General features: G+C 42.9%; 1 protein-coding gene across 1 annotated transcript in view; it reads right to left on the bottom strand.

Annotated features, from left to right (window-relative positions):
* Positions 1–12,181: 12,181 nt before the first annotated feature.
* EXD1 (exonuclease 3'-5' domain containing 1) overlaps positions 12,182–22,658 on the bottom strand; it is a 70,076-nt gene continuing 59,599 nt past the window's right edge. The window contains exons 10-12 of the mRNA XM_066344259.1: positions 18,872–19,015; positions 17,363–17,554; positions 12,182–13,122 (exon numbers count right to left, since the gene is read on the bottom strand). Coding sequence (XP_066200356.1) covers positions 12,475–13,122; positions 17,363–17,554; positions 18,872–19,015 — 984 coding nt within the window. The 3' untranslated portion in view covers positions 12,182–12,474. The remainder of the gene's footprint in view (positions 13,123–17,362; positions 17,555–18,871; positions 19,016–22,658) is intronic.

The following is a 22,658-nucleotide window of genomic DNA, read 5'->3' as shown; positions in this document are numbered from 1 at the left end:
AGACAGAGAGGAAGGAGGGGGGGGGGGGGGTGGAGAAGCAAATGGGCGCTTCTCCTATGTGCCCTGGCCGGGAATCGAACCCGGGTCCCCCGCACGCCAGGCCGACGCTCTACCGCTGAGCCAACCGGCCAGGGCCATCTAAATGCTTTTAAGATCGTTTTATTGAGGCATAGGTTATGCACAATAAAATGCACATACAGTTCAATGAGGTTTTTTCTCTCATTAAACTTTGTTTTAATGGCTCTCAAAATTCTGTGACAAATTTTTAGGCATGTTGTTTACATTTAAAAAGTACTAATTTAAAAAACTAATAATTTTAAAATGACCATACACACAAACAACCAAATGGTCCACAAAACACTCTTTCCTTTTGAAAATTTTACAATGCATTATAATCACTAACCAGTCTTTTATCATTAAACTTAAATTGCCAATTCAGATAAACAGGTGTGAGACTATTCTTCCACCATTGACTAAAACTGGGGTGGAAAAAAAAAAGACTGGGGTGGCAGGTATTGGGGATAATATTCATCTGGCCTTCTGAGCTTTCTGGGAAGATATGGTGACTTTGCCACCTCCAGCTGCCTTCTTGTCCCCAGCTTTGATGACATCCACAGCAACTGTCTTTCTCATGTTACAAACAGCAAAATGGCCCCAAGGAGGATAGTCAAAAGCTCTCAACATACATGCGCTTTCCAGGAACCATGTTGATGATGGCAGGATCACCAGATTTCAAAAACTCTGGGTCAGACTGACCAGGTGGTGGTGCAGTGGATAGAGTGTTGGCCTGGGACTCTGAGGACACAGGTTTAAAACCCCAAGGTCACCAGCTTGAGCATGGAGTGACTGGCTTGAGTGTGGGATCATAGACATGACACCATGGTTGCTGGCTTGAGCCCAAAAGGTCACTGGCTTGAGCAAGGGATACTTCGCTGTTTTGGGCCCCCCCCCATCAAGGTACATATGAGAAAGCAATCAATGAACAACTACAGTGCCACAACGAAGATGTAATGCTTTTCATCTCTCTCCCTTCCTGTCTGTCTGTTCCTATCTGTCCCTCTCTCTGTCGCTCTTGCAAAAAAACAAAAACAAAACTGGGCCATCTTCAAGCTTTTTTTCAGGATGATGATCAATATCCTCCTTTAGCTCAGCAAATTTGCAAGCAGTGTGAGTTTTGTGACAGTCCAGCACAGGTGCAAAGCCAGCACTGATTTGGCCTGGATGGTTCAGAATAATCACCTGAGCTGTGAAGCCAGCTGCTTCCACTGATTTCTTTTTTTTTTCTGTCACCAGCCCAATTGCTATGATGAACATCTTTGACAGACATATTCTTGACAATGAAGCCCACATTGTCCCAAGGAAGAGCTTCATTCAAAGATTCATGGTGCATTTCAACAGACTTTATCTTTTAGGCAAGAGAAGGGGAGATAGTGAGAAAGACTACTGCATGCGCCCCAACCAGGATCCACCCAGCAACCCCATCTAGGGATAATGCTTGAGTACAGAGCCATTTTTAGCGCCTGAGGAAGAGGCATGGACCAACTCAGCTATCCTTAGCACCTGGCGCCACACTAGAACCAAATGAGCCACTGACTGTGGGAGAGGGAGAGAGATAAAGGGGAGAAGGAGGAAGGATAGCAGATGGCTGCTTCTCCCATATGCCCTGGCTGGGAAACAAACCTGGGATGTCCATAAACCAGGCTGACGCTCTATCTACTGAGCCACAAGCCAGGGTCATTTCAACAGACTTTACTTCAGTTGTAACATTGACTGGAGCAAAGGTGACCACATGCCACATTTGAGGACATCAGTTTCCACTCAGTCCACAAGAATAGTACTAATACCACCAATTTTGTAGACATCCTGGAGGGGCAGGCACAGGGGCTTATCAGTTGTACAAATTGGTGGTAGGACACAAGCCAGAGCTTCAAGCAGCATAGTTCCATTGGCATTGCCATTATTACAGGTGACTTTCCATTCCTTGAATCAAGGCATGTTAGCACTTGGCTCCAGTATGTCACCATTCCAATCAGAAACTGTTGCAAATGCTACTGTGTCAGCCAATTTTGTTGTGGTTACAGCCAATTTTGTTAATATAGGTGCTGACTTCTTTAACAATTTCCTCATATTTCCTCTGGCTGGTTAGCTCAGTTGTTTAGAGCACCGACCCAATATACCAAGGTTTCGGGTTTGATCCTGGTCAGGGCACCTATGAGAATCAACCAATGAACGCATAAATAAGTGGAACAACAAATTGATGTTTCTCTCTTGCTCTCCCTCTCTCTCCCCACTTCCTCTCTTTCTAAACTCAATAATAATAATAAAAAAAAAAGTTTAAAAGGCCCTGTTTTTAATTCTTTGGGGTATATACCCATAAGTGAAATTGCTGGATGATATGGTAGTTCTAATTTTTTGAGGAACCATCACACTGTTTTCCACAGCAACTACATTATTTCTCATTCCCACAACAGTGCATAAGGGTTTTTTGGGTTGTTTTTGTTTTTTGTTTTTTGTTTTTTTTGTTTGTTTGTTTGTATTTTTCTGAAGCTGGAAACGGGGAGAGACAGACAGACTCCCGCATGCGCCCGACCGGGATCCACCCGGCACGCCCACCAGGGGTGACGTTCTGCCCACCAGGGTGCGATGCTCTGCCCCTCCGGGGCGTCGCTCTGCCGCGACCAGAGCCTCTCTAGCGTCTGGGGCAGAGGCCAAGGAGCCATCCCCAGCGCCCGGGCCATCTTTGCTCCAATGGAGCCTTGGCTGCAGGAGGGGAAGAGAGAGACAGAGACGAAGGGGGGGGGGGTGGAGAAGCAAATGGGCGCTTCTCCTATGTGCCCTGGCCGGGAATCGAACCCTGGTCCCCCGCATGCCAGGCCGACGCTCTACCGCTGAGCCAACCGGCCAGGGCCGCATAAGGGTTTTAATTTCTACACATCCTTGCCAACATTTGTTATTTTCTGTTTTTTTTATAGTAGACATCCTAATGGGTGTGAGGTGGTAGCTCATTATATTTTTTCTCATTATACTTTTGATTTGCATTTCTCTAATGATTAATGATGTTAAAAATATTTTCATGTGTTTATTGGCCATTTGTATATCATCTTCGGGGAAATGCCTATTCAAGCCCGTTGCTCAGTTTTAAATCAAGTTGTTTTTGTTGTTGAATTTCAGTAGTTCTCAATATATTCTGGATATAAATCCCTTATCAGATATGATTTGCAAATATATTCTTTTCACTCTGTGGATTGCCCTTTTACTTTTATTTTTACAAAGATAGAGTCAGAGAGAGAGACAGACAGACAGGAACGGAGAGAGATGAGAAGCATCTTTGTTGCGGCATTTTAGTTGTTCATTGATTGCTTTCTCATATGTGCCTTGACTGGGGGTGGGGTACAGCAGAGCAAGTGGCCCCTTGCTCAAGCCAGCGATCTTGGGCTTAAACCAGGGACCATGAGGTCATGTCTATGATCCCACGCTCAAGCCAGAGACCCCGCATGCAAGCTGGTGAGCCTGCGCTCAAGCTGGTGATCTCGGTTTTAAATCCTGGTCCCTCCGCGTTCCAGTTTGATGCTCTATCCACTGCACCACTGCCTGGTCAGGCAATCTTTTTACTACTTTGAGACACAAATTTTCAAGTTCTACAATGAATCAATTTTTTTGTTGTTGTTGCCTATGCCTTTGGTGTTCGTTAGAGGCCTTTTTATTTTTTTTATTTTTATTTTTTTCCTGTATTTTTCTGAAGCCGGAAATGGGGAGAGACAGTCAGACAGACTCCCGCATGCGCCCCACCAGGATCCACCCGGCAGGCCCACCAGGGGGCTACGTTCTGCCCACCAGGGGGCGTCACTCTGTTGCATCCAGAGCCACTCTAGCACCTGGGGCAAAGGCAGAGGAGCCATCCCCTGCGCCCGGGCCATCTTTGCTCCAGTGGAGCCTCGGCTGCGGGAGGGGAAGAGAGAGACAGAGAAGAAGGAGAGGGGGAGGGGTGGAGAAGCAGATGGGCACTTCTCCTGTGTGCCCTGGCTGGGAATCGAACCCGGAACTTCTGCACGCCAGGCTGACGCTCCACCACTGAGCCAACCGGCCAGGGCCTTTATTTATTTTTTTTAAAAGAATTCTGTTAGGTAAAGAAAGTCCCCTGCTAATTCTAGTTAATTGAAAATTTATTTCGGCCCTGGCCGGTTGGCTCAGCGGTAGAGCGTTGGCCTGGCATGCGGGGGACCCGGGTTCGATTCCCGGCCAGGGCACATAGGAGAAGTGCCCATTTGCTTCTCCACCCCCCACCCCCTCTCCTTCCTCTCTGTCTCTCTCTTCCCCTCCTGCAGCCAAGGCTCCATTGGAGCAAAGATGGCCCGGGCGCTGGGGATGGCTCCTTGGCCTCTGCCCCAGGCGCTAGAGTGGCTCTGGTCGCAGCAAAAGCGACGCCTGGAGGGGCAGAGCATTGCCCCCTGGTGGGCAGAGCGTCGCCCCTGGTGGACGTGCCGGGTGGATCCCGGTCGGGCGCATGCAGGAGTCTGTCTGACTGTCTCTCCCCGTTTCCAGCTTCAGAAAAAAAAATAATAATAAAAAATAAAAATAAAAAAAAAGAAAATTTATTTCATTTATTTTTATTTATTTATTTATTTACTATGAATGGATGTATCATTTTGTCAAAAAAAATTGGTAGCTATTGAGATAATCATATGATCTTTCTCCTTTATCTTGCCAATATGATGCATTATATATTTTTTGTTTTGTTTTTTTCTGAAGTTGGAAATGGGGAGGCAGTCAGACTCCCGCATACGCCCAACCGGGGTCCACCTGGCACGCCCACCAGGGGGCGATGCTCTGCCCATCTGGGGCATCGCTCTGTTGCAACCAGAGCCATTCTAATGCCTGAGGCAGAGGTCATGGAGCCATCCTCAGCCCCCGGGCCAACTTTGCTCCAATGGAGCCTTGGCTGCAGGAGGGGAAGAGAGAGACAGAGAGGAAGGAGATGGGGAGGGGTGGAGAAGCAGATGGGCGCTTCTCCTGTGTGCCCTGGCCAGGAATCAAACCCAGGACTCCCGCACGCCAGGCCGACGCTCTACCACTGAGTCAACCAGCCACAGCCATGATGCATTACATTTTCATGTTAAACCACATTTGCATTCCTGAAATAAACTCCACTTGGTCATTATGTATTATCCTTTTATGTGTTTCTGGATCCTATTTAATAATATTTTGTTAAGGACTTTTGCATCTATTTTCCTGAGGGATATTGGTCTGTAGTTTTCTCGAAATGTCGTTTTCTGGTTTTGGTATTGGGTATTGATGGCCTCATAAAATTAGTTGGGAAGTGACCTCCTCCTTTTTTTTTACCTGGAAGAATTACTATTATTGCTTCCTTAGATAGAAATTCATGAGTAAAGCTGTCTGGGTACAAACTTTGCTGTAGGGAAGGTTGTTGGGCGGGTTTTTTTGGTAATTTTGTTGTTGTTGTTGTTGTATTTTTCTGAAGTTAGAAGCAGGGAGGCAGAGAGACAGACTCCCACATGCACCCAACCAGGATCCACCTGACATGCCCACTAGGGGGCAATGCTCTGCTCTTCTGAGGTGTTGCTTTGTTGCAACTGGAGCTATTCTAGTGGCTGAGGCGGAGGCCGTGGAGCATTCCTCAGCACTCGGGCCAACTTTGCTTCAATGGAGCCTTGGCTGTGGAAGGGGAAGAGAGAGGTAGAAAGGAGAAGGGGAAGGGTGAAGAAGCAAATGGGCATTTTTCCTGTGTGCCTTGGCCAGGAATCGAACCCAGGACTTCCACACACCAGGTTTACGCTCTACCACTGAGCCGACTATCCAGGGCTGTAAGGAAGGTTTTCAATTATGAATTCAATTTGTTTAATTGGTCTAGGGCTATTTGGGTGTTAGATTTCTTCTTGAATCAGTTTTGACAATTTATGTTTGTTTGTTTTTTAAGATTAGGTGCTCTCTTTTATTTTTTTATTTTATTTTTTTTACAGGGACAGAGAGAGAGAGAGAGATAGACAGGGACAGACAGGCAGAAATGGAAAGAGATAAGAAGCATCAATCAGTTTTTTGTTGCAACACCTTAATTGTTCATTGATTGCTTTCTCATACATTTCTTGACTGCGGCCTTCAGCAGACCGAGTAAAACCCCTTGCTCGAGCCAGCGACCTTGGGTCCAAGCTGGTGAGCCTTGCTCAAACCAGATGAGCCCGCGCTCAAGCTGGCGACCTCGGGGTCTCGAACCTGGGTCTTCCATATCCCAGTCCAACGCTCTATACACTGCGCCACTGCCTGGTCAGGTGACAATTTATGTTTTAATGCATTTGTCTACTTCAACTAAATGTCAATTTGTGGGTACAGAATTTTTCAAACTAGTCCTGTTATCCTTATTTTTTTTTTTTTTCATTTTTCTGAAGCTGGAAAAGGGGAGGCAGTCAGACAGACTCCCGCATGCGCCCGACCGGGATCCACCCAGCACACCCACCAGGGGGCGATGCTCTGCCTCTCTGGGGTGTCGCTCTGTTGCATCCAGAGCCATTCTAGCGCCTGAGGCAGAGGTCACAGAGCCATCCTCAGCGCCCAGGCCATCTTTGCTCCAATGGAGCCTTGGCTGCGGGAGGGGAAGAGAGAGACAGAGAGGAAGGAGAGGGGGAGGGGTGGAGAAGCAGATGGGCGCTTCTCCTGTGTGCCTTGGCCGGGAATCGAACCCGGGACTCCTGCACGCCAGGCCGATGCTCTACCGCTGAGCCAACCGGCCAGGGCCCCTGTTATCCTTTTAATATATGCAGTTTCTGTAATGATAATCTCTTTCATTCTTGATATTGGTAATATGTCTCTCCTTGCTCTCTGCTTCTCGGTCAGTATTGTTACAGGCTTAGCTATTTTATTAATTTTTTTTCAAAGAACTGGGTGTTTGGGTTTATTCATTTTATCCATCTACTTTTTATTGGTTTCTTCTCTTATCATTATTCATTTCACCCTCTACTTATCCCAAGTTTAATTTACTCTTCTCAATCTATCTTAAGGTGAAAGCTAAGATCACTGGTTTTAGATCTTTCTTATTTTGTGGTATAAGTATTTCAAGATACATATTTCCTTCTATGCTTATCTTTAGCTTTTTTTTTTTTTTTTTTTTTTTTTTACTGTGACCAGTAGTAAAAGCATACATGCCACAGGCATACAACTGAGAAAAAAAATGTTTCACAGAACAATACTTTCCCTCACTATGTGAGTTGCATTCTGATATTTTCTATTCTACTTTATGGTTTTAAGAAATGTGGTTCATGACTGTAATGCTGGTGGGCAACCACATTGGATTAGGGCAGACAGGAGAGAAACTGCAGAGCTGGAAAGGGTTGGGCCATTCTGTTTAATAAAGTCTCACAACGATGGACAAGCATACAGGCAGGGAAAACTGCCTCTCAGGCAAACAAACAGCAAAATGGCCCCTCACAGTAGTGGGCAGGCAATCCACACATCCGCAATCTCCCATCTCTCTCGAGTGTAAGCACCCAGAGGCTTATATAGGCCATACACATGTGGCACTGCTATGCACCCACGCACCAATCAGGCAAAGTGCTGCAGCTGGTATCCCCGTGAACAAGCCTAACACAACTGCTTGGTTTATATACATGTGTATAATATTAACAAAAATGTTACATGCTTTTTCTGTCAGGCTGGAGAGATAAAGAGTAAATTTCTCTTATTTTCCTGATTCTATTTATCAGCATGTGAGTTTTAAAATAAAACATCTATTTAAAATGTTGGCTATTAGGATTATAATATGGAAAAATATATGCTATAAAAAGCACAATCGGCCCTGGCCAGTGGCTCAGTGGATAGAGCATTGGCCTGGCAACAGTCAGGGCACGCAGGAGAAGCAACCATCTGCTTCTCTCTCCTTCCCTCTACCCCTTCTTTTTCTCTTCCCCTCCCGCAGCCAGTGGCCTCGGGTTGCTGAGGTTAGAGCATGTGTGGCCCCAGGCCCTGAGGACAGCACCATTGGAACATATCAGCCTCAGGCACTAAAAAATAGCTCAGTTGATACAAGCATCGACCCCAGAAGGGCGTTGCCAGATGAATCCTGCTTGGGGTGCATGTGAACCTCTGCCTCATTATCTCCCCTCCTCTCACCTAAAAAAGAAAAGCACAATAAGTGTGTTTACTGTATAGTATGACTATGTATCAGGTGTGTGTATGTGTGCAGAAAGAAAATTGAAAGTTAATGTCAAAGTGCTAGGAAGGGTTGTATAATGTGGGATGATAGTTGAATATATATATATAAATATTTATTTTATTTTATTTATTTATTTATTTACAGGAACAGAGAGAGAGAGAGTCAGACAGGGACAGACAGACAGGAACGGAGAGAGATGAGAAACATCAATCATCAGTTTTTTGTTGTGACACTTTAGTTGTTCATTGATTGCTTTCTCATATGTGCCTTGACCGCGGGCCTTCAGCAGACCGAGTAACCCCTTGCTTGAGCCAGTGACCTTGGGTCCAAGCTGGCGAGCTTTTTTTTTTTTTTGCTCAAACCAGGTGAGCCTGCGCTCAAGCTGGCGACCTCGGGGTCTCAAACCTGGGTCCTTCCACATCCTAGTCCGAGGCTCTATCCACTGCAGCACCGCCTGGTTAGGCTGAATATATTTTGTCTTTATCTTTTAAATTTTATGTAAAGTATTACTTTTATAATACAGTATAAATGCCTTTTTGATAAGTATACCTGGCTATTTCCTCCCAGATTCTCTCAGTTTGTTCTAGACCTCATCTCAGTTTGCTGCTGGCAAATTGTTTTGTGTCAAAACAATGAGACATTAACTTTCTATTGTGTTATGATAGGATTTGTCAAGCCCACAGCCAGATTTGAGACAAAGCTGCTGCAGTGATTTTTCAAACTATAGTTGAGAGAACATTGAATGGACCAAGAAGCAAGAAACACTGGTTCTATTCTCAGTGCTATATTTTGGTTCAGGGAAGTCATTTATCTCTGTTTTCTAATTCCCAAATGTCGGGCAGATAAAATATATTATGTTCACTTTGTTAAAGATGATGCTGCCCACATGGAAGCCGGTTGCCCAGGTGATTGAGATGGGCATGACTGTATTAATGTGTGTTGGGGGCGGGATGTGGGCAGGCAGGATCCTTGTAACCTGGGGCTTGGTTTTAGGACTAGGCTTTTCCCACTCTTTTTGATGTAGGGTGGTGCAATCTCATGAGGAATCCCATTATGCCTCCGATGAGTGACTTTGTATCAGGGACTTCTTTGTTTGTATATTGGATTAAAGGTTTTGATTTCTACACTATAAAATGGGAGCAGACCGAGAGCTTGCTCTCTCTTGGTTCCTGAGATTAGCATTAGAGGAGAGAGCAGAGAGCAGAGAAAGGCCACGTGGAGGAGTGGAGAAGCAGCCAAGATGACAGAAGGAAAAGCCAGTTTGTGCAGAGTTTGTGCAGAGAGGAGATGGGGAACAGAGGTGAATGAGACTGGTGAGGTTAGAAACCTTTGATTCTAGGAAACTCGGATAAGTCAGTAGCTTTGTGAGCACTGAATGAGTGGGTTTTGGAGCCCAGTGTGTGTTTTTACTTGCCTGCTGGGTGCAAGCTAGGATTAAAGATGATGGCCCACCAGTTCTTGGGTGATTCATTACCATCTGTTCGAATCCAATGCGAACCTGCATGGGCCAGGCTGCTGTGATGGTGACCGTGCCTATTGGCTTTACACCAAACTAAAAAGGTCAGATTATTTGTAAGCATCTCTAATTGTAGTTTATGTACAGAAAGGTCAGATAAAAAATGTCAACCTGAGTAGGATGCAGAAAATTTGTGTAGACTGAAGCAAAATCCCAACAGTTTGGGAAAGCAGACTGTATGGTTCATGAGCTCTCAACTAGAAAAATTCAGTCAATAAAGAACTTAACCAGGGGTTGGGTTAAGAACTCAGCATTTTCCCAAATTCTGGGCAAAATTTAGATGAGAAATCTGAGTTATAGTACAGAGCACTGGCAATGGGGCTTGACCAACCCAGGGATTTTTACACTCTGTCTAGCAAAGGTCAAAACTTCATGGTAGAATCTGACCGCACACATGAGTTACTGTAGGTAGGCACTCCAGGCTAGTTGAGGATGTGGGGGAAAATGCAATTCCAGGAATACAAGTGTTTCCCTGACAAAATGCTGCAATGAAACTCAAAGACTCATTTAATATGGGAGTTAAAATACTCAAATAGCAATGACTGATGGAACTTTCTGAAATGAGAGAAATGTTGTATATTTGCAATGTTCAATATGGTAGCCACTGGGCACATGTGATTATCAAGTACTAGAAATATGGCAAGTGCAACCGAGGAACTGAATTTAATTTTAAATAACCATATATGGCCAATGGCTACCACATTGAGCAGCCCAGCAAAAGTCCAACTCAGTCCTACTGTTCTTTTTAAGTATAGTCATAAAACATATATAATGAAAGAAGAATCATCTTATAAATATAAAGAATATTACATTTTTCTTCGTAGCATATATATATAATGTTGTGTTGGTGTGTGTGTGTGGGGGGGGGGGGGTAAGGGGTAACTTAATGGTGCCATAAAGCTACAAATCAATTCCAGGAATTTTATAGGAATTCATGCCCTTTCCAGAGTAAACCTAGATTAATCACATTCTGAACCAGAAACTTCCCTGGCCCCAAATGACCTTCTAAACCAGTGGTAGTCAACCTGGTCCCTACCGCCCACTAATGGGCGTTCCAGCTTTCATGGTGAGCGGTAGTGGAGCAATCAAAGTATAAATAAAAACATAGATTTAACTACAGTAAGTTTTACAAAGATTTATTCTACCAAACTTAGCGAAAATCTGATATAAAGTACTTGGTAAGTAATTATTAGTATATGCTTTAACTTGCTGTAACTCTGCTTTATAAATTTTATACAGTAAAGTTACTTCCCTACTTTACAAATCACCATTACTGTGGAACCGGTGAGCGGTTAGAAAATTTTACTACTAACAGAGATACAAAAGCAGGCGATAGGTATAAAAAGGTTGACTACCCCTGTTCTAAACTAAGGACAAATGACCTACCTGACCACATGTTGGTACAGTAGATAGTTGGACTGGGACCCAGAGAACCCAGGTTTGAAACTCTGAGGTCACCAGCTTAAGCCCTAAGATCGCTGGCTTAAACCCAAGGTCGCTGGTTTGAACCCAAGGTCATCAGCTTGAGCAAGGGGTCACTGGCTCCGCTGGAGCCCGCCCCTCTGTCAAGACACATATGAGAGAGCGATCAATGAACAACTAAGGTGCTGCAACTACAAGGTTGGTGTTTCTCATCTCTCACCCTTCCTGTCTGTCTTTCCCTCTCTCTCTTAAAAAAAAAAAAAAATCAGGGCTGAGCCAAATGCTCTTGGGCCTGTCTTCACCTTAACTTTAAACTAGATCTGGGCTCAGAAGTTTGGAAGGACAAAGGTCTGCTTTTAGTGGAATTCATAATTGAATCAGCTGATGCAGACAAGGGTGTTCCTAATCATAGATTGTCCCTAAGTTTTCCCTAAGTGCAATAAATAATAGAGTCCTGTAAAAGTCTAATTACATATTTCTAAACTGGACTTTGAACCAAGAAATCCAGATAATATTTCAATTTATTCCTACCCTGACCCAATTAAGAACTGTAAGAGATAACCTAATGTCAACACAGGTTCACTGGTTATTGTACACAAAAGAATGTGAGCAACTTGCAAGTATCAATAAAAAAAAAAGGCTTGGTACAAGTTTCCTTCCTTTCACCCTAAGAAAGTATACCAACTCCAAGCAAAGAGTGGAATCAAATTTCAAATTTACATTATAGACTTAAACTCTAGCTTTGTCATAAAAATGGACATATTCTAAAAGTAAATAGACTAAAAAGAAATTAAAACTGGAATATTGCTTCCTATAATAACATTAACTATTGTTTGTCTATGACATATGACAGACAAAACAATAAAAATTCAAACATAAAGTTAATATTTGTCAGCTTTATTGAGGTATAATTGACAAATTTAGTATTTTAAAAGGCAAAAATAATAATAAAGTTGTCAGGTACCAATTATTTTTAAACTTACAGCTAAGAGTTTTACCAACCCTCTTCAAACCAAAAAAACACAACAAAAATTTAAAAGTATAAAGTCTTAGAGCTATTAAGCCCAAGATTTTTCCCTTCTTCAAATCTTCTAAATCCAAGATAGGAGAAATAACTCACTCTGGTCACTGGGAACATTTCTTCTTTTGCCCAGTAACATAATCAGAAAATTCACTTCTTCCATTATTTAACTTATTCATTCCCGTCCTAATCAAATTCCAGGAATGTAGGTGTAAGCAAGGAGGTGTAATTTTTCCTGAAGCCTATGACTGAGGCCTAACTAAATTTTAACATGAGAAACTTAAGCACTCAGGAAAGCCCTGATGTTAGGGGAAATAAGCCACCTTTGCGGCCTAAAGAACAAATTGCAGATCTCTAAGGGAGATCTGAAGAACTGATCCAGGGATCAGTCTCCTCCAAAGATGGACAGGGAGGAAGTGTGGGAAGCACAGATTTTCTAAAAGGATGAAAGGTGTCACTTGGAGGCACTCTGTTTTCCTGAGGAAAGGAAGGAGACACTGAAACACCTTGTTTTGTGCATTTTAGATCTTCTTTGTTTTCTACCATCAGTAATTGTATTTCCTCTTTCAAAGATAAACTTGCTTGAAATTCCTGTTTGAGTATCTTACGATGTTCTTTCTGATTCATTCTCTGTTCCTCCAACTTCTCTGACTCAGGGCAAATGATTTTGTTACTGACATCCTCACAGACTTCTTGCTTTGCAGGAAGTAAACATGGAGGTTCTATTGTAGTTTGTTTACTCTTAGCTTCTTTCAGAAAATTTACATCCTCATGAGATGTAAAATCTGAAGCTTTATCTAGCCTAGAATTTTTACAAAGTAAGAAACTTCCTACTTTTTGTTCTTTCCTTGTTGTCTCTGTCATTGATTTCTTTGGATGTAGCTCTGTCCTTATTAGGAGTCCCTGTGCATTCATCCTATATTCTTTTGTAGCTTTCTCTCTGCGCTGCTTCTGGAAGGCCTTGAGTTGAAGCAGTTCCTCTGGAAGCTCCATACACGTAGGCTAAGAAGAGAAAAGAGCTCAAGTCTACTATAACTAAACTTTTGAACATGCCTTAAAATCATTTCTGCTATACTTAACAGTATTTGGCAAACGAGAATCTATTCAAATGTATTCTTATAGCACCCTCTAGTGTCTTTAATATTTTCAAGTAAATATTTAGAATACAGTTTTCTGTGTATATCTTTATGTATTAAGATTATACATTGAAAAGTATGTCTCCCTTCCAACTGTGATTACATAAATATTACAATAATGAATATATTAAGAAAACTTCTTCTATATTACAGGAGGTAAATATGTTTTCCCATATTGCTCACCTTTGACTTTGTTCACAGTATTTCACTACACAATAATGTGTATGTCAAATTTTAAAGTCAAATCTATTAATTTTTTTAAAATTTTATTTATTTATTTTTTACAGAGACAGAGAGTGAGTCAGAGAGAGGGATAGACAGGGACAGACAGACAGGAACGGAGAGAGATGAGGAGCATCAATCATTAGTTTTTCATTGCGCGTTGCAACACCTTAGTTGTTCATTGATTGCTTTATTATTATTTTTTTTTCAGAAGCTGGAAACGGGGAGCGACAGTCAGACAGACTCCCGCATGCGCCAGACCGGGATCCACCGGCACGCCCACCAGAGGGCGACGCTCTGCCCCTCCAGGGCAGAGCCACTCCAGCACCTGGGGCAGAGGCCAAGGAGCCATCTCCAGCGCCCGGGCCATCTTTGCTCCAATGGAGCCTCGCTGCAGGAGGGGAAGAGAGAGACAAAGAGGAAGGAGAGGGGGAGGGGTGGAGAAGCAAATGGGCGCCTCTCCCCTGTGCCCTGGCCGGGAATCGAACCCGGAACTTCTGCATGCCAGGCCGACGCTCTACCACTGAGCCAACCGGCCAGGGCCTGATTGCTTTCTCACATGTGCCTTGACCGCGGGCCTTCAGCAGACCGAGCAACCCCTTGCTGGAGCCAGGGGCCTTGGGTCCAAGCTGGTGAGCCTCACTCAAACCAGATGAGCCCGCACTCAAGCTGGCAACCTCGGGGTCTCGAACCTGGGTCCTTCCTCATCCCAGTCCGATGCTCTATCCACTGCGCCACCACCAGGTCAGGCAAATCTACTAATTTTTTAAGAGTTCTCTCTGATCCACAGAAAAGCATATACTCCTAGCACTGAATAGTAAAAGAAAAAATAATCCAATTAAAAATGAGCAAAAGACCTAAATAAGACACTTTCCCAAAGAAGGCATTTAAATGACCAATAGACATATGAAAAGTTGCTCTGATAACACTAATAATCAGGAAAATGCAAATCAAAACCACAATGAGATATTACCTCACACAGATAGGATTACTATCATCAAAAAGACAAGAGAAAGGTGCTTTGGGGGACATATGTAGAGAAAAGGAAACTCTGATATGGTGTTTGTGGAAATGTAAATTGGTATGGCCATTGTGAAAAACAGTATGGCAGCTCCTCAAAAAACTAAAACTAAAATTACCATGTAGTCCAGCAATCCTATATCTGGTTATATAGCCAAAGGAAATAAAATCACTGTCTTAAAGAGATATCAGCACTACCATTTACATTGCATTATTCACAATAGCCAGGATATGGAAACAATGTGTCAATCAAGGTTAACACTTAATCAATGAATGAATTAAGAAGTGGTCTATATATACACACAATGGAATATTATTCAGCCATAAAAAAAAGAAAATCCTGCCATTTGCAACAACATGGATGGATCTGGAGGGTATTATGCTAAGTGAAATAAGCCAGACAGAGAAAGACAAATACTGTATGGCAGCGGTTCTCAACCTGTGGGTCGCGACCCCGGCAGGGGTCTAACGACCAAAACACAGGGGTCACCTAAAGCCATCGGAAAATACATACGCTGTTGTATGGTATCACTTACATGTGGAAAAAAAAAAAAACACTACTATTATAGAAAGAGAATAGAATGGTAGTTGCGAGATGTTGACAAAATAATGCTGGTGTTAATATTTTTCTTGGAATAGAGTTAAATTCAAAGGTTAATTTAGGAATGCTTGATAGCTTAAAATATGTAGTTTCCATTCAGGTTCTCTCTTATGTCATTCAGTAAATTTTAATGTTTTCTTTTTTTTTTTTCTTTTTTTTTTTTCTTTTTTCTGAAGCTGGAAACGGGGAGAGACAGTCAGACAGACTCCCGCATGCGCCCGACCGGGATCCACCCAGCACGCCCACCATGGGGCGACGCTCTGCCCACCAGGGGGCGATGCTCTGCCCATCCTGGGCGTCGCCATATTGCGACCAGAGCCACACTAGCGCCTGGGGCAGAGGCCACAGAGCCATCCCCAGCGCCCGGGCCATCTTTGCTCCAATGGAGCCTTGGCTGCGGGAGGGGAAGAGAGAGACAGAGAGGAAAGTGCGGCGGAGGGGTGGAGAAGCAAATGGGCGCTTCTCCTGTGTGCCCTGGCCGGGAATCGAACCCGGGTCCTCCGCACGCTAGGCCGACGCTCTACCGCTGAGCCAACCGGCCAGGGCCTTTAATGTTTTCTTCATCTCCATATTCCACATTTCTTGTTAGACTTATTTCTAGGTAATCTATCTTTTTTGTTACAGTTATAAATTGATGTTTTCTTTCATTGTATTTTCTAGTTGTGTATATGGATATAGAAAAGCTATTAATTTTTATATTTGTTTCCACTTTACTAAATTGTCTTTTGGTTTGGGCTGTCTTTTTCAGTTGATTCTCTTCAGTTTTCAGCTGTATCATAGGCATGGCATAATTGATTCCTCCTATTCAGTGTTTATAGTTCATCTCTTCAAAAATTTTCTTTGGCTATAACTTTTAAAAATAGTAAAGTAGTGGTAATAGTCACCATTAAATTTTTTTCCTTTATATGAATGGGAATGCTTCTAGTGGTCCCAATTAAACAGTGCGTAGTCTTCTTCCTTGAGATATGTTTTATCATGTTAAAGTATCTATTCAAACCTTAGTCAGTAATGCATGCAAAATAATAGCATTAAATAGTGAGAGCAAAATACAAAAAAGTTACAAAAATTGTCCTTGGTTTTACAATGATAAATTTAAAAAATTAAAATTCTCCAATCACCCTGGCTGGTTGGCTCAGTGGTAGAGCATCAGCCTGGTGTGCAGGAGTCCCAGGTTCAATTCCCAGCCAGGGCACACAGGAAAAGCGCCCATCTGCTTCTCCACCCCTCCCCCTCTCCTTCCTCTCTGTCTCTCTCTTCTCCTCCTGCAGCTAAGGCTCCATTGGAGCAAAGTTGGCCCCGGGCGCTGAGGATGGCTCTGTGGCCTCTGCCTCAGGCGCTAGAATGGCTCTGGTTGCAGCAGAGCGATGCTCCAGATGGGCAGAGCATCGCCCCCTGGTGGGCATGCTGGGTGGATCCCGGTCGGGCGCATGTGGGAGTCTGTCTGACTGCCTCCCCGTTTCCAACTTCAGAAAAAAAAAATTCTCCAATCAAAGAAGGTATGTAAGGATTTTTATGTTTGGGGTTTTTTTGTTGTTGTTGTTAAAAAGTGAGAGCAGAATACAAAAAAAGTTATAAAATAAATTTTTTTCGTATTTATGAGATAATCATAAGACTTTCTTGACTCTAGTAAAGTAGAGTTCCCTAATATTAAACCATGATTCCAAATAGAATCCAGTGACACATTAAAAGAAAAGTAAAATACATCTAACCCGGGTTGGTACCAAGAATGCTACATAGTATTGTATTTAGGATTCTGCATCAAAATTCCTAAGTGAGAATCCAGTAGCTTGCAAACTTTTATATAAGGAGTGAATTAGGAAGTATTTTAATCTTTGTGAGTCACAAACTGTCTCTGTTGCATACTTTTTTTTTCTTACAATCCTTCAAAACTGTAAAAAACCATTGTTAGCTTGTGAGCTGTACAAAAATAGGCCGTGGGTCAGATTTGGCCTTAGGGCAATAGTTTCTTAATTCTTGGTCTGTAGTTTTCATATATTGTACTACAGTCATAAAAATAACTCATGAAATCTTAAAATTTTCCATTCTTTCATAGAACTATTTATTGGAAACATAATTTAATATTGTAAAAAATGCTCAAGAGGATGAATTAAGCCCAAGCTACAGCTCCATCAAAAATATTTATCACCAAGTATGCCTTATGAATTTTGCTGCAGCTGTGAAGAGTGGGTATCATTGTGCCCTCCATGAGGAATAAGGCAGAAGCAGAAGTCCTCAAAACACAGCCACAATGAGCTGCACCTACCTCCATGCCTCCAAGCCGGTCTGCAGACCCTTCTCGGCAGGTGTTTAGGTACCTGTCCACCACAGTTGTTAGGTCAGACATCATCTCATCCAAGAGCACCAAGCGCAGAGGAAGCAGGTAGGTGGCTTCTAGGGCCAAAATTTTCAGTAAGGAGGGTGAAAGAGGTCTTGTGAACCACACTTCTGTATTTTCCTAGAGACATCAAAATGATTTTTTCTGAATAATGAGCAAAACTTTAAAGAAAAATAACTGGTTTTTGTTTAACATAAAACGCTATTATTGTCATTGTTCTCAATTATTACCTCCTATTTTCACACTATAGATAGTCTTCTGAGAATATATAACATACATATACTTTTTTGTGTGTGACGGAAACAGAGAGAGAGACAGAGAGGGGGAAGACAAGGACGGACAGACAGGAAGGGAGAGAGGTGAGAGGTATCAATTCTTTGTTGTGGCACCTTACTTGTTCATTGATTACTTTCTCATAGATGCCTTGACTGGGGGCTACAGCAGACTGAGTGAACCTTTGCTCCAGCCAGAGACCTTGGGTTCAACCTGGTGATCTGTGCTCAAGCCGGCAACCTCTCAGAGTTTCAAACCTGGGTCCTCTGTGTCCCAGTCCAATGTTCTATCTACTGTGCTACCGCCTGGTCCAGGCTACACTTTGTTTATACAGTGTGTGTGTGTGGGGGGGGGGAATTCAGGGGAAACAGAGAAAGACAGGGACAGGGATAGAGGGAGAAAGAGGGGAGAGAGAAATCAGGACTTATTTAGAACTGGAGACAGCAGACTTGGTTATATGGCCAAAATTATAGCCAAGATGGTCTAGAACTCAGTTTGGCATGCAAGACTATCAGAAGCTAAATAAAATCTACCTTTCTTTGGGAGAAAGAATTGAGATTGTTTTCGTTCTAGTACTTAATTCAAATTCCAGACCTAATCACTTTTTCTCCCAACTTAAAAATTTATTTCAGAATGCTTTTAAATTGACAAACAACAAAGACTTCCAGGCAAGATGCCAGTGTAGGTAAATGCAGTACACACCTCCTCTCACAATAAAATCAAAATTACAACTGCAGAACAACCATTATTCAGAACCTTCTGAAATCTGGCGGAATGAAGTCCTACAACAAGGGAATTAAAGAAGAAGCTACATCAAGACTGGTACAAGGGTCAGACAGGCAGATGGGCTGGTTCCACATCCACATGTCGTAGATAAAAATTGGAAGGCATATCTCAGCTACAGAGGTATCCCCTGGGGAGTGAGGGGTCCCAGCCCCACACCAGGGTCCCCCAGACCAGCTGCAGTGCCAGGAATAAAAGTCCTCATAACTTCTAGGTGTAAAACTCAGCACAACAAACTGTTTTCATTGGGAACAACTAAGATTTTAGCAATACTCATATGTTTACATAGTACCTATCATTTCTCTATAGAATACTCTGATAACACCACTCAGAAAAAACTTGAAAAAAATAATCTCATATGGAACATCCTTTAATACTCACCTGAATCAGTTTTTGTCTCTCTTCCAGAAAGGAGAGATATTTAGGGGCTACTTTAAGGTGTCTGATTAAACTCTCCTGTAAAGTACTGATGCAGTTTGGAAGAAAGCCACCAGTTTCCATGGAAAATTGAAGGACATCTGCCACCTGTAGCATTAAAAAAAAAAAGACAAACTTGTCTGTAGAATATATACATAGAGCTATTTCTTGGCAGAAAGAGCAGAAAAATTTAGAGAAATGTCTTTAAATACCACATGAAAATTTAAAATTATACAATCAACTTATTCTAAACTTATGGGATAAAAAGTTTTTTTAAAAAAGGATTTTAATGTGTCCTTGTGTACTTTCTTTTCCACTTCTTTTATTTGCCTACCTTATGGTCATTATTTTTTGGTGCCTTTCAGAACGGGGAACAGGAAGAGAAAAATTAAAGGATTATTTTTATTACTGCCTGACCAGTGGTGGCACAGTGTATAAAGCATCAACCCAAAACCCTGAGGTCGCTGTCTTGAGCAGGGGATGGTCCACACAATCCTAATGCTCAACAGCTTTTTTTTTCTAGTGAGGCAGATCAGAAGGGAGAGAGATGAGAAGCATCAACTTGTAGTTGCATCACTTTAGTTGTTCGTTGACTGCTTCTCATATGTGCCTTGACCGAGGCAGCGGGGTGGGGGGCCTCCTGGTCAAGCCAGTGAACCGTTTGCTCAAGCCAGCAACCTTGGGCTCAAGCCAGTGATCATGAGATCATGTTGATGATCCCATGCTCAAGCTGGGGACCCCGTGCTCAAGTCGGGGACCCTGTGCTCAAGTCAAGGACCCTGTGCTCAGCTGGTGAGCCTGCACTCAAGCCAGTGACCTCAGGGTTTTTAACCTGGGGCCTCAGTGTCCCAGATCAATGCTCTATCTACTACACCACCACTGGTCAGGCCAAGTGCTCACCAGTCTGAGCACAAAGGTTGCAGGCATGAAAAGCCCGAGGTTGCTGGTTTGAGCAAGGGGACACCAGCATGGCCCTGGTCAAGACATATACAAGAAGTTCAATGTACAACTAAAGTGAAAGCAACTATGAGTTGATGCGTTTCACCCTCTATCTCCCTTTCTGTCTTTCTCACTCTCTCTCTCTCTCAAAATAAAATAAAGTGAAATAATTATTTTTATTACTTATTAGCAACTCCATTAAAGTTTTGGTAAGAAAAGCTAATATTAAGAATTAAAATAATTATTTATCTGTGTATGAAAGGTTAAATAATGGCCCCTAAAGATATCTACATCCTAACTCCTAGAACCTATGAATATTATTTTATGTGGCAAAATGGACTTTGGAGCTATAATTCAGTTAAGGATCTTGAGATAGGGAGATTATCTTGAATTATCTGGATGGACCCTAAATGTAATCACAAAAGTTCTCAGAAAGGCAAACGGAGATTTTACAATGGCAGCAAACATTGGAGTGATGCGCTTTTTTTCTTTTTAGCAAGAAAGAGAGAGAGAGGGACAGACAGAGAGGGAGAGAGATGAGAAGCATCAAATCATAGTTGTGGCACCTTAGTTGTTCATTGATTGTTTAATCATATGTGCCTTGACCAGGGGGACTCCAGCTGAGCCAGTGACCCCTTGCTCAAGCCAGCGACCGTGGGCTCAAACCAGTGACCATGGGGTCATGTCTATGATCCCACACTCAAGCTGGTGAGCCTGCACTCAAGCTGGATGAGCCTACACCTAAACCAGTGACTTCAGGGTTTTGAACATGTGTCCTTAGTGTCTCAGGTCGATGCTCTATCTGCTGTGCAACCACCTGCTCAGGCTTCTTTTTCTTTTTTAAGTGAGAGGAGGGGAGATAGTGAGACAGACTCCTGCATGTGTCCTCACCAGAATCCACTTGGCAACCTCCATCTTGAGTAAAGCTTGAGTACCAATCTATTTTTAGCACCTGAGGTCGATGCACTCAGACCAACCAAGCCATCCTCAGCACCCGGGGCGATCCTCGAACCAATCAAGCCACTGGCTATGTGGGTAGTAAAGAGTGAGAGAAGGGGAAGAAGGAGGAAGAGAGAAGCAGATGGTCGCTTCTGTTGTGTGCCCTGACCAGGAATGGAACCCAGGACATCTGTATGCAGGGAGGATGCTCTATCTACTGAGCAAACTGGCCAGGGCCTGGAGTGATGCACTTTGAAGATGAAAGAAGCACAAGCCAAAGAACACAGGTGAAAACGAAAAAAGCAGAGAAACAGACCCTCCCTCATCAGTCTCCAGAAGAAAGCAGACCTGCTGACACCTTGACTTTAGCCCAATGAAAATGATTTCAGACTTCTCACCTCCAGAACTATACGAGAGTAAATTAATGTTTAAAATCACTACATTTGGGACTTGTTACAACAACAACAGGAAACTAATACATTGTGTTAAAGGAAAACAAATTGGAATATTTTTCAATTCCTGCTTCTTGTACTATGAAAATTTGAAAAGAAAAATACGGAAAGAGGAGTAAACACACAATATAGTGTACAGAGATGTATTGTAGAATTGGGCTCCTAAAACCTGTATAATTATGTTAACCAGTGTCTCCCCAATAAATTCAATTTAAAAAATATTGTATATGGAAGATATGCCAGTGTCTTCATTGTACAATACATATGGGGTCTGATCAAGAAGCCTGATGACTTCAAGGAACAATGAGCAATTCTCTGACGTTTTGGAGTAAGCACAAAAGCAATCTCTGTGCCCTGGCTGGTTGGCTCAGCGGTAGAGCGTCGGCCTGGCGTGCGGGGGACCCGGGTTCGATTCCCGGCCAGGGCACATAGGAGAAGCGCCCATTTGCTTCTCCAACCCCCCCCTCCTTCCTCTCTGTCTCTCTCTTCCCCTCCCGCAGCCGAGGCTCCATTGGAGCAAAAGATGGCCCGGGCGCTGGGGATGGCTCCTTGGCCTCTGCCCCAGGCGCTAGAGTGGCTCTGGTCGCAACAGAGCGATGCCCCGGAGGGGCAGAGCATCGCCCCCTGGTGGGCAGAGCATCACCCCTAGTGGGTGTGCCGGGTGGATCCCGGTTGGGTGCATGTGGGAGTCTGTCTGACTGTCTCTCCCCGTTTCCGGCTTCAGAAAAATACAAAAAAAAAAAAGCAATCTCTGTAAGAGTGAAAGATCCTGAAAGGCCCAAAGGAACATGTAAATGAGCAGATATGTAAAGAGCAAACTGAATCACAAATAACAAAAAAATTGAAATTTTAGGAATTTCTGTTCAAAAGTAATTAGCCAATTCATTAGTTTAACCCTCTCCAAAGGTTCTCAGGCTTATATAAATATATTCAAGATCTCCCTTTCACTGGCATAAACCTAAAGAATGTTATTAAAACTACTGGTTTTCCTGCTCTCACAGCCAAACCAGCTCTAAGAGATAGTATAGTCTAGGAATATCTTATTTCTCTAGGGTCCTTTAGAGTGGAAAAAAATCATATCTTTAGGCTATTTGGGGCCAAAATGGAATTTTGAGGCATATCTAGGACAGCCTGCATCCCTGAGCTAGATGCCACTAGCCACTGGCGTAGCTGATACACATGTGGTAAAGGCAGAGATGTGATCGTTCACCTCATATGTCAGACTTCTGAATGACCTCCAAATTGTTTGAGTTTTTGAATGTTATAGAGTATGGAGCTTGCTTCTTATTTGACAGATTCTGTAGCCAAAACGAAGGGAAAATTCTAAATACTTAAAAAAAAATTTTTAATGTATTGATTTTGGAGAGAGGGAGGGAAGGAGAAAGAGAGAAATGCTGATTTGTTGTTCCACTCATTTATGT

Source organism: Saccopteryx leptura, chromosome 6 (assembly GCF_036850995.1).
Source record: "Saccopteryx leptura isolate mSacLep1 chromosome 6, mSacLep1_pri_phased_curated, whole genome shotgun sequence".
In the NCBI taxonomy this organism is placed as follows: Eukaryota; Metazoa; Chordata; class Mammalia; order Chiroptera; family Emballonuridae; genus Saccopteryx; species Saccopteryx leptura.
This window is presented reverse-complemented; position numbering and strand designations above follow the sequence as displayed.